The following is a 12,591-nucleotide window of genomic DNA, read 5'->3' as shown; positions in this document are numbered from 1 at the left end:
GATACTGCAGAATTTTTATTAGGAATATGGACAGTTTAACCAACCAATAGAAAAAATGTACAAGTTATAATCAGGTTCAAATGTATTCTTCAGCATTAAGTAATCTTTATATTGTTACTGTCTTCTTTAAAAATACAGGACTGAGCCCCAAGCATTTCAACACTTCCGTTTTCTTGCCTTTTTTGACCTCAAGTGCAACTTTCATTCAGTAATGCCTAATCCACCCCTTATCATGCATTTCCTCTGTGGCTTCTTACTTAATCAGTCTCTATCAGCTTCACAAATGCAATAGTTTCAACATTTATTCCTGATAGAAATATTAATATGTTGTATCTGTGATGCTTGCAACAGAAAAATTGGCTTAGATTCTGCCTGAGTTAGCAAGAAAAACAGCCATGTCAGTGGAACAGTAACTTTGTGCCTATATGTAATTTAAAATATTCAAGAGTAAATTTTACATCTCCCTTGAAGAATGTGAGTGAATTAATGAACCCGACACAACTTGTGTATTAAAACATCAGAAAATCTCCCTGTTGATAAATGACTGGCTTAATCACATTTATGCCTAAACATAAAATCTATTTGTAGTATCAGCAGGTTGCAATTATTCTGGGTAAACTACCACTTTACTTTTAATTCCTGTTAAGCCTCAGTGGTAGATTGTAGGAATAAACTTTTGCAATTCTTTACACATATAAAGTAAAATACTTTGTATATTTTGAATTATAAAACCTTGAATGTAGGAAAGCTAAAACTGAGTCACAGAAGAGATGCAACTTTGATTATCCTTTGAAGTCAGTTTACAAGTCTTTCAACTCAGTGTCCTCCTTGTTTCAAATTAAGCTTCTACATATACATGTTATACAATATTAGAATATCTACTAATTACACATCTACTGTTAGCATTTTGCTTGTGCAGAAATCTATGGTATACAATATTAGCACTCATTGTTAAAAGTTTGTTATAGGTCTATATTGATGATTTATGTCACTGGCAGGCTGCATGTGGAGAAACACGATAAGGTGCTTTTGTGGCATTGAGAACCTTGTGATATTCATGATATTATAATAATTTTTGCTTTTTGGTTATTCCTACCTTTATAGCTTGTGTTTCGTACTTAAGAAAAATATTCCTGGTGAAAATTCCAAAAGATAGTTTTAAGAAATAAACTTCAAGCAATGGAAGTATTGAGATTTGTGTCTTGTCCTTGTGTGGATCCCTGGAAGATTTAAACATGGGTTCAGGAACTGCAGGCAGTGCTGTTTTCTTTCTGACACTCATGGTGATATGATTAATTTTGCAATTAAGCTTCCATACTGCTAATTTCATACTGCACGGTATGGAGTAGTAATGGGAAGTAGTGCCTTGTAAGCAGGCTGTTTTTAGAGAGTTCTGTCTTTACATAATATTATTTATTGTTTGTATAAAATTACAGCTTATGGATTCAGTTAGAGTTCTGACAAGTTTGGTTAATAATGTATAAACGTGAATTACATTAGGTCTCCTCAGTACATCTATGAAAATTGAATAAACTAGTAAAGCAACTTAGAAAGAAATTAGTAATAACTGAATTTACTTACAAATAACAGCTGAAGGCAAATGGGCAGTTGGAATATGGGAAAGTGCTGTCTGTAAAAGAAAAAAATATTTCTGAAGTGATTCAAGTGACAGCTAATATCAGGAGTTCCTGCAGCAGTGTGAAATTTTGCTAAGTAATTCGGGTTTAAAATTTCCTTTGGTTTAGCATGTTCCAGATTACTGAAGCAAACACGGCACTGCACAATGCCCATTGTGGTGTCAGATCTTCACGCGAATGTGTTTAGGAGACAGCTCTCTTGTTTGCAAACACACTGCAGAACAAGAGCTGTTTGTCACACGGTGTAAACGAAGAAACTTCGTCGAAGAAGCACCAGGCCGGCGGGCAGCGGGTACATGAAGAGGGTGAGATTCCCTCTGTAAACTACCTGTCAAGGTACAAACGGAGAACGACAGGCAGCGCGCAGCATGGCTGTCAGTAGCTCGAGGGAAGGCAAACGTTGGGACGGGTGCCCGGTCCTGGGGCTGTGGCGTGTGCCGACCCGTTGGGGCGGGACCGCGGCCTTTGGCGCGGGTTGAGCGTTGTGGCGGGGTGAGGTGGACCGCGTTCTGTTCCCGTTCAGGGAGAGGCGGGGCAGAGTAGCGTGGGGAGTAGAGGGCAGCAGGAGGTGGGTTCCCTTCACCTCCGGACCACCCTCAGCCCGCGTGGGTTTTCGAGCTTACCCCAAGTAATAGGGCAAGAGCATCTGTGTCCTGTGGAGGGGGAGAAGGAGCAGAGAGTGGGAGAAAGGAGCGATGGAAACGGGGAGCTGGGAATGTTAGAATGCAGGTTGTAACGGGAGTGTGTGTATGCAGCAGGCTGTTGAGGCAGTTCCCTCAACATAGAAACTGGGAAGACACTTAGAGGCAAAAAGAGGTACACGAATATCCCTTCTTACTGAAAAGAGAATGTGTCTCAGAGAGGTGTTTCTAGATACAATGGTAGTGCTCTGGTGTATTACAGATCTGGTTGCTTTTTTGCTCAGAGCTGTTCTGGCATTTTAAACTGACTTCTGTGGCATGAATGGTACGAGCATGTTAAGTAGGTGAAAATATATTTCGTATAGGGGCTCTGACAACTGTGTTTTAGTGTACCATCTTTCATCTGTTTTGCCAGCCCACTTCCCAGGGAAATGCATGCACTCACCTCTGATGCCCCTGTTTCTGTCATATCACACATATCTTTTCCAGGAACTCCCTCAGCAAAATTTGAAAGTGCTTTCAGGGTCTTTTGGGACAAGGTGATTATTTTCAGTGGTTTGGGGAGGCAAGACCCTTGTTCAAAATCTGGCTATTCTGACTGCGGCTCAGAGGTTACCAGAGCTTTTGAAGTAATCCTTAACAATCATCACAAACTGGGGACAAAAATGGAGGGGAAGAAGGGTTGGGAGTAGGGTTTTGAGTCCTTTTGCTATTAGCTTCTTTTTCTCTGTTGGGTTAAACCTTTTAATATTGCTTAGTGGCTATGCAGCTTGGTTGGTGCATTGTGTTTTAGAAAGTTCAAGAGTAAAGTACCTTGGTATGAGAGAATAAAATGACTGCAGTGTATAGAGTTCTTGCAATTTGTCAGAGGAATTGGCAAGTTTATGGCCTGGAAGAAGCTATTGAGTTCTGTAAGTACCCGAACAATGATCATGTATTTTGTAAAGTTCTTAGATTTAACAGAAAAGGAGAAAAATAGTTGAACAAAGGAAAAATAGTCTATCTAAAAAGATAGTTTTTAAAATAAGTGTAGAACAAGGGAGTTGAGGAAAAAATCCAACAAGTGTTATTTTGTGATTAGTTTAATGTAGTTTTCACAGCAAAATGACTGGTATTTCTGTGATGAGAGCTTATTTTTTTCTGTGTGGATGCCATTGGATTGGATTGTCCAGCAAAACACTGCATTAGTAGTGAAAGATGGGCTAGGTATAGAAGTTAAAGGATTAAATTTCACAAGATGTGAAGTTATAGGTGGTTGTGACTAGGTAATAGAGAGCAGATGTTAGAGGCATGGACAAGGTTACATGAAGGCTGTTAAGGAAATCTGGAAGACAGCCAAAGTGGAAAAGTGTGAGGATGGAGGCACGGACCCAGAGGTAGAGTGCAAGCTGGATCATCTATTGAAAAGTCACTCTTAATTGCCTGCTGTAGTTCCTCCTTCCCATGGTCTCTGACAGTTTTGATACATTCTGCCCCCCACAGAAAAGTACAGTAATATAGTAGTTTACAGTACCCTATACTGTTAACATATTTTTAGATATTGTGTGTGGAGCTTTTTAAAGGTGCTTAAGAAGTGGTGCTGCAGTGATATTTGCAGTGGCACTGCATGACTTCATAACTTCTAATGACATGTGCCTGCCACTTTCACAGGTGATCTTCACAAGTGACCTATTAAAGCCAGATTCAAGTAGAAAAGCTTTGTAGCAACAAATGAATAGGAGGGGTTATTTTTTAAGCTAAAGACAACTTGTGAATGATTCAGGTGCCAGAGCATACATGTCTAGAGACATTTTAAGACACATAGGGCCTCATAAAGCATCCTCATATCCAGCCCTGGCGTATGTAGTTGAAGTCTGTTGGGAAACCTACAGTGCCCTGGGGGCTTGTATTATGAATACCCTACAGTACCTAAGGTGGCACTAGCAGCTTAGGTTAAGCAACTGAATCCAGAACAAAGAACTTTAAATAAAACCAGTATTTTTCACACCTCTCCTTAGTGTACCTGTTGAAATAAGGAGGATCTTCACCACTGTAGTAATTTGCTTAATTTATGAAGCACTGATGTAGTTACAAAGATTTAATGATTGAAAAATAGGTATCAGCTGCATAACTCCACTTGCCTATATTCAGTCTTTCAGTTAAGTGAATTCTGTTTTTGTTTGTTCTTAACCTTCAAATAGCATTTGTGAAGTAAGAGAGCTGAGAAATGCTGAGAAGTACTGTAACTGCAGTTAGTAAGATTTAGACTTGCCTTTTATCACTCAGATTTAATATAGTGCCAAGAAAATCAAATCTCTTGTTCTGGAAGCTTTCTGGTCTGACTACTGTTGTTCATGCTTTCTGAATTCATGAGTTGAAGGTTTCAAGGTTGAACCCAGAGAAAAATTCTGAGGAATGAATTCTGAATAAAATTGTAAGTTTAATATGGCAATAGTAGGTACATTTCCCCATATTAAATTATTGCATCCTCTGGGAAAGCGTGCTTAGTTTCTGTGAATAGTATTTGTTCTGTGGATAATATTTATTCTGTGAATAATATTCGATGCTTTTACAGGGGAACAAAATCTGTAATATCTTCTGTATACACATTTTATCTGCCTTTCAAATCTTTCCTTCTATGCTTCAAGCACAGAAGATGCTACTGAAATCTGTTGGCCACTGAATGATAGGGCCTAATGTGATTGATTTCCCCTCTCCCTCATTCCCTCCAGTTATTTCAGTACTCTCTCTTATGCTTGTCCAAGGCTTGTTTTTTTTTGCCTCACCTGTGAGTAGTCACATGTGTGCCCATTGCTCAGCTCTCTTTTTTTTCCTTTTTTTCTCTTCCTTTCCTTCTAGTTGAGCCTCTCCAGTGGTGTTAGCTGGTGTCAGATTACCTAAACCTTCATGCTGTATCTACCCTTTTTACCTCTAAATCAACTAAAAATAGCCAAATTCCTGCGCTTGAAATTTTCCAAAAAGAAAATTCAGCCTGACACATGCTCTTTATACAATTTTTCTGATTGAATGGTTTAGTACCATTAAGATATTAAGCAGCAGAATGGAGAGTCTCTAGCAGAATAGATAGAAGTAGTGAGCAACCTCTGCCTTTTCAGAGTTTCTAGATTTTTTTTACATGAATTCTTTTGCATACTACACTTAAGGGTACTCAAATTTGCTATAACTTCACTCATGTCCCTTGCTCGAATGGCTGCCCTGGTGGAAAGTCTTATAAATGTGGGGTTATCTGTCTAGAAATATATTTTGAATATTTTGTGACGGTAAATGAAGAAGGTTGTCATGTAAAGCATGGTTCATATGAACTTTTATAATATGTACATTGCAACTATATTTGACCTGAGTTTTACAATAATGGCCTTTGCTTTCCTTCTTCCCCTTTCCTCTCTAATGTTTGAACTAAGCCTCATTGATTTTTCAGGGGCCTTTGCCACTGACTTAAATGGCGTATGATGTAAGGTCTAGAAGCTCAGTGCCAAACTGTGTTTGCAAGTGTAGGAATGAGCTTGGGTTTTTTTAAGTGGTATTTTCAGTAGCAACTTGTCAGTCCAGACAGGAATTAACAATTTAGGAGGAGGTCTCAAATCAGTATAGCCCTCCCCATTTTGACTCTCTTGCCCCCCCCCCCTTTTGTTTCTCAGAGACTAGGAATGACAGGAACCATTTGCTGTCTCACTGTCAGTGCCTCTGGAGTCAAGCTGCATCACGGAGCTGTTTCTAGGATCTCTTGTTAGATTCTCAATTCTAAAGGTAAGGTTGAAGAGGAATGCAGGGAATTTTCCACTTAGTGAAAGTACATGAAGCTATGAATGGAACTATAGTTGCTTAATCAAATAATCAGCTCAAAAGTTTGAGTTAAAAAGCTGAGTTTTCTTAACCAACTTTCTAGAAAAAGAAGTTTTAAACATCATTATTTTTTTTTTATGTTCTGCAAATTTTTAAATCATAGTGGCCTTGTCACTTGAAGCCAGTAGTCAAAGTTGTACAATGTGTTTGCCTATTTTCCAAATATGAAAAAGCATGTTGGAATACTGGAAAAGGAAGTATAAATGTTTCATGGGTGCTGTTATTGTAAAAAGTTTAGCTTGTCTCTTGGTACTTTACTTGATTTTGCATATAATTCAAGGAAGGTACCTGTAAATACACATTTATCATCTCAATGTTAGAATACTGAATTACTGTACAAGGAAATTTTATGCAATTACTTTTGATTTTAAAATATGAAAGGCACTTGTTTAAGAGCGAGGAGTAATGGAGGGCTGTTACTTTCAGTATAACACTTGTCATATTTAAAAAACTTCATGTACACATTTTTCTGTATGTAAAATCCATTTGGATTCCTTTTATTAAAGACAAGAACTATGCTCACAGCTAGTGAAGTCCAAAAGGCATCCAACAGTGAAGCATTAGGCCTGGTGGTAGGCATTTAGAAAAAAAAGTGTAATGAATTGTTGCTGTTCTCTCCTATTCCTAATCAGTTGGTTAATTTTAGGAAGCTAATCCACCTCAAAACAAACTTGGTTTTGTTTGTTTTTTTTTCTATTCTTGATTGGTGTTTGGTTGTTTTTTATCTTTTATCTTTTTTTTTATTGGCTGCTTTTTTCCAAGTCCTTTTGAATTGTAATGAGAGCAGATGTATAAATGGGCAGGAATGTCTTTAGTCTTTATTTCTGAAGTCTTTATTTCTGAAGCTGTTCTACCAGAAATGATGTATCAACTAAGTAGGCCTTTTCTTCTGAGATGCATTTTGATTTGAAACTGGTTGTTTGAGTTGATAGAGGAAATAGGGTGGCATACAGCACCAGGAACCCCACTGGAAGAATTAATCTGCATGTCAGAGGTCTGGCCATGTATACAGGCGTGACATGGTGGGATTATGGTTTTGCTTAAATACTGTATTTCCTGTTCCTTATATTTTTGATGGTGCTTCTGTAGGTGTTAGCTAAGTAGCTGCTACATCGAAAACAATGCAGTTTGAGAAATTTCTTTTGTTTTCATGCATTTCTCAGGATTAATATATACGCTAGAAGTATCAGTCACATTTGTTACCTTTAATTTTGGGATTGTTTTGTATGTGTCTGTAGGCAACAGGGAAGAAGGGTTATACTGTTGGGGTCACTGGACAAAAATAATGCAAACCTTTATGTCAATTTGAAAATAGTTACATAAAGTGGTATGTAATGGTGACCCATCCTGGGGTAATGCATAGGTATGAAACTACAAAATAAGTTTTCAAGAGTAGCAGCTCTAAAAAGAAAAGGGAAAACCATGGGTTTTAACTCATTGCAACTAAGACATTTATTAAGCAAAACAGTGTAGTATAATGTTGCAATAGGTAACCCTCAGCAAATAACAAAAAGGGGAAATGAGGAGACTGCATTTAATAAAAATAAAATTTAAAATCCTTTTAGTAGCTCTTAGTTGATATTTTTCTTGTCCATTTTTTTAATGAGTTGAACAAATCCTATTTTTAGTGGAAGGTCAACTTGAACTTTATTTAAACAGAGTCTCTGGTTCTGAATAGAGATAGGAACACTTTAAAAGTGATAACAGAAGGAAGGGCTTGGAGCCAGACCTCTTAACCTGTTGTTACCAGCACAGGATAGCCATCCATGTAGGAACTTTATGTCACTTAAATAGAGAGGGATCCTTGTTCTGTGCTCAAAGTGCATGTGGTGAAAATAGCACAGAGATTCATGTGAAAGAATTTTTCTTTAAGAATTTGAAATGGGTCTAAAGAGTATTAATGAAAACCTTTCAATTTTGAATGAAATGCTGCGATATTACTTCACACCTCTGTCTTCTTTTGTCTTTTTTGAAGCAAATGCTTTTGTAGTATTTTAAATATTACAGCTACAGTTCTGAGACCAAAAGCTACAGTACCTCCAAAAAAATACCTGGAAGAAGTGTTAAGAAGATAAGATTGGCAAAGCATTTCTAAAACAAGCAGGATAGGTATTGGTTAAAAGGCAGAGTCTGGCATGCTAGTGCAAAGCCAAAAGTTCTGTAGCTGTAGGCCATAGAATTCACACCTCTGATGGAACATCTAGAATTTATCAGTGTGTGTATGCATTCAACCAAGGCAGTAATTGTGATAGTATGTTTAAGGGAGAAGAATTCATTAACTGACCTTATTATGACAAAGTGCTAGCATCTGGGTAACTTTGACCTGAGTATGAAAGGTGAGATTATAGTCTTATATTTCTAGTGTAAATTGTATCTGGTAATCCTTAGCCTGCTTATTGGCCCCAGTTAAGGTGTGAATAAGGTAGTCTACTGACCAGATGGTTGTATCCCAGCACGCCATCCCTGATTCTCCCAGTGGCATTTTGTGTGATCTTAAGTAAATAATTTTTCCTCTATGACTGTATTTCCTTATGTGATTTTGGAAAATGACCTCTGCCTGAAAAAGTGCTTTGATGAAATATGCTGTAGAAAAAGTAGAGATGACTGTTAAGGAAGAGAGCATGTTATGAATATTGTCTTAATTTGTTATATCACTAGACATCAGAAAGTCTGCATGACACAAGTTCATTGAGTTGTAATACTTTCACCCATCTCAAACTTTTTTCCAGAAACCTTAGTTAAAGGTTTCCATGCCATTAGGTGAGTCGTAACCTGTTCCTTGCCATATGGAGTTTCCAGCATCCAGTAAGCGCAGGGCTTACACTATGTTTTTTTCCGTGGTAGTTTCGGTGTAAGGGATGACAAATGACACTGTTTATGCTGAGAATGATGCTGAAGAACTTGGTGAAAATCTTGTGTCCTTGGGATTTTCAGCTACTTTTCAGAATGTGGTTGAATTTGGCCAGTGGGTTGAAAAAGTACTGTAGTAGACACAGAGGCAAGTGAAAGGGAATGTAAGAGAAAAAAATGTGTTTTTTTTTTTGTTTTTTTTGGGTTTGTTTTTTTTTCCCCTCTCAGCATTAAAAATGATCTTCTGGTTACTTCACTGCGTATCTAAATTCCGAAATGTAAAACGTGTTTGAACAAAGGTAGTCTTCAGTGAATACTAACAGATTCAAATTTTGGTGCTGCCCTCAGTTCTCCAGCTCTTTTTTCCTTTGTGATGTCTATGCATTAACAGACATGTTTCCTGTTACTAGTGATAAGAGGTGATAAAATCTGGGATGATTAGAATGAACCTGACATGTTTGTGTGGAAATCTAAAGAATTTGGCAGGTGCATTATAGGTTTTCTTTGGTGTTAAATGGGCCACATCCTTCCCAGCTGTCAGAGGTATCCGTCTATACCAGGGCGTAATCTGGCCCACAAAATACAGCAAGTCTTCAAGCATAAAACAAAAAAAAAGTCCATGCTGTTGTATTGCAAACAGGACTAGTATATTTTAGTATTCTGAATGTCTTACTTCGTTTATCAGCTAGATGATTAAAAACACAGTGACTGTTGTGGCTTCTGTAAAATGTGATTTGCACTTGATGTACTGACTCTGTAGCAGTGTTGGCACCAGTTAATGAAGCTGTATAATAAATATTGAAATTAAGAACAAATATTAAAGCATACTCTGTTACATATACTCAGCCATTTTTCATGTCTTCGAAATCTTCAGGTGTCCTGTCCATGTGTACCTTGCTTAAAAATACTAATCCAGACTGGTTTAATATTTTTCTTGTCTTTCCTGTTTTTTAGAAGGCAATAGGCCTGTGCATTTTATGAAATTGATAGGATAATATATTTTATGTCAGTGTAGTGTAATGTATAATAGAAAAAAATGAACCCAACTGCATAAAGAAAACAAATTTGGTACCAAGTTACTGGGTGACGGCCTTATGAATCTCTTTGCTGTCCAGCTCAGAAGTCTGAAACTGAGTCATTGCCTTGGGGCAGAAGCTGGCGTACAGTCAGAATGGATGGGAAAACAGTAGCTGTGCTGAAAATTCTAAGTACCAAAACTATCAGTAATGACATATTTCATGTCTTGTAATTGCTCATAAGCTTTTATATTTTATTTTTTTTTACATATTTTGTGCTCTAGTATATAGCTTTAAGGATGCCCATCCCCCTGCCACCCCTCCAGCAGCCACTGTGTCCTGTCAGTCATCCTGAAATACACTGGAGAGCTTGTCAGAAAGTCCCTTGTAGGTGCCTCAGAAGCCAAATAGTGAGGCGTAGCAGTTGCACTGTAGTTCCTAACACAAGGAAATTACATAGACAGTTGTTTTAGTGCTGAATATGGACCGTGTATATTCTAGGATAGGTGAGTGATGTGCTATTGGCTTTCTAATGATCTAGCAGGAAATGGATTCTAAAGTTAACGCTTTCTAATTTATGCAGAATGTATTTGGCTCTACTTTCTAATTAGTTTATCTATGCCTGTATACAGTGTACTTACAGATTGTTTAAAAGCTGCAGGTACTGTGTTCACATTGTGTTGCAAATGAATACTGTCTTTTTTTTTTCCTACCCCAAAACACTCGTCGGTTTCAGTTTGGATGCATCTGCTGAAAAGACAAAATTCTCATTATCTTAAAGTTTGTAGCACTTGGTAGGAGTGTGCAAGTGGCTGCTTTTCTGACTGTTCTGAGACACAACTGTATCTTCTGACACATGCTTAACGTCCTAAGTGTTGTAAGAGCTACTGGTCTACAGTGCTGAAATCACCTACTGTAAAGGTTAATATAGCCGAGTGTGGGGTTATAGCAGTCTTTTACCAAAATATCTTGCCATGAAGATCCCAACTGTAATTAGAGGGCAAATTATACTGGAGTAAACATATGTATTAAAAAAAAAAAAAAAAGATGGCATGTAATTCTTACTTTCCTGAGGCAAGCACCAAAAAAATTTGTCAATTAAGAAGATCTAGAAGGACACAAATTCACTTTCTAAGTGGAAATATCAGCAACCCCTCCCCAAATAATCTTTACTGAGTGCATATTTTCTTAATCACCTGTTACCCTTGATTAAAAAAAATCCTATATAAATACTTACTAGCTAGTATGGTAAATAACAGTAAGGAGAGCCTGATAAGTTTGAAGTATGCAGTCAGGGTGTTAAGATAATTTAAGAATTTGTAGTTTTCACTGCATTGGCTTGCAAGCTTGTTTTCATAATTGGCTGCTTTAGGACACATTAACATTTTTCTAAAAAAAAAATCAAACCCACAACCAAAAAAACCCCAAAACTAAAAAGGCTAGAATCAGCAAGTGAGCCCAGTCAGCAAGTAAGCCCTTAAGTAGGTTATGTATACCTTAGCATATAATTGAAAATTTCAGAAACAATTATTTTTTGCAATTGACTTTCAGTTAATGCTAAGTTGTGCCCCTGACCCAAGGCTAAAAAGCTATTGCTTAGTTCAAACGCCCGTCAAGCCAGGGCTCAAGCAAAGAATAAAAATGCTTATGTTAGATAATATGCTAAGGTTATAAAACAAACCTCAAAGCTCCCGAAATAACCCCAAAACTCAGAAAGGGGAAAGTCACAGCACATGTACTCACATTTTTCAGATCTGCAGAAGTAGAATTGGATTAGTAAAGCTTCACAAGTTTGAAACTGCTCAGGATTCTGGAGCACAGTAGTCTCTTATTACAGAAAATTACAATTATATTTTTATCAGCCAGATTTGACCAGATCTGATCACTATAGACGACCTGTAGTATAGGAAGTTGTGCTGTGAAAATGGAGAGCAGCTCCTACTGTAAACAGCAGTTTTTATTCCTGAATTTTGAGTAAACTAGTTGCTAATACTCTTATATCAAGGAATTGAGGGGAAGCCACTGCAAAGTTAAAGCATGAGTGTATCTGCAGAAAAAGTAACATGAAAATCATCTAGTGATTTCTTCAAATCTCAGTAGAGATATGAAGTCCTGTCTCTATCCAGTTCTTACATGTCCCCTTCAACTGATGTATGTCTTGACCAGAAAAAAAAAAGCACAGCATAGTCAATACCCTCTATTTGCAACTGTTGTGATGGATTTCAGTAGTACCTGTGTACGCGGGTGCTTGTGAAAATGTAAAATACTAGGGTTGTGAACCAGCAATACCATAAAGATATTTTTTTAAAATATGAATAAAAGGCAGATTCATTGAAATGCTGACCAAAGATTCAGAGAACCAGTTAACTGCATATAGTAAAAAAAAAAAGTCTGTCTTTTCAAAGATGTGACATTATGTGGTTTGATGCCATCCTAGTGGAGCTGGAGTAGAATACATTTTTTTTAATTAAAAGCCTTTTTGGTTCAGGGGTGGACACAGCAGAAGCAGTTTTTCAGAAGTGTGGGTGCTTCTCTGCTGTATGTTCATAGGCTGCACCATCGTGCTGACAGGCACAGACATGGGACACTGTTTGCCAGCGCTGT

The 12,591-nt window shown here is 37.5% G+C and overlaps 1 protein-coding gene across 2 annotated transcripts in view; it reads left to right on the top strand.

Annotated features, from left to right (window-relative positions):
• Window positions 1-2,229: 2,229 nt before the first annotated feature.
• Window positions 2,230-12,591, top strand: part of LOC134172439 (catenin alpha-3-like) — a 44,792-nt gene continuing 34,430 nt past the window's right edge. Inside the window, exons 1-2 of one of the 2 annotated variants that reach the window (XM_062635541.1) lie at window positions 2,230-2,265; window positions 5,919-6,025. Coding sequence is in view for 1 of the 2 variants with exons in the window: in XM_062635540.1 (XP_062491524.1) it covers window positions 10,469-10,493 (25 nt within the window). In the remaining variant the exon portion in view is untranslated. Of the gene's footprint in view, window positions 2,266-5,918; window positions 6,026-10,300; window positions 10,494-12,591 lie in introns of those variants that run through there. The other variant, XM_062635540.1, reaches the window with a different exon arrangement.

This window comes from Pezoporus occidentalis, unplaced genomic scaffold, assembly GCF_034315485.1.
Source record: "Pezoporus occidentalis ecotype Australia unplaced genomic scaffold, CSIRO_AGI_Poc_V1 ctg457, whole genome shotgun sequence".
Lineage (NCBI taxonomy): Eukaryota > Metazoa > Chordata > Aves > Psittaciformes > Psittacidae > Pezoporus > Pezoporus occidentalis.
Note: the sequence above shows the minus strand (reverse complement) of the source record. Positions and strands in the feature narration are given on the sequence as shown.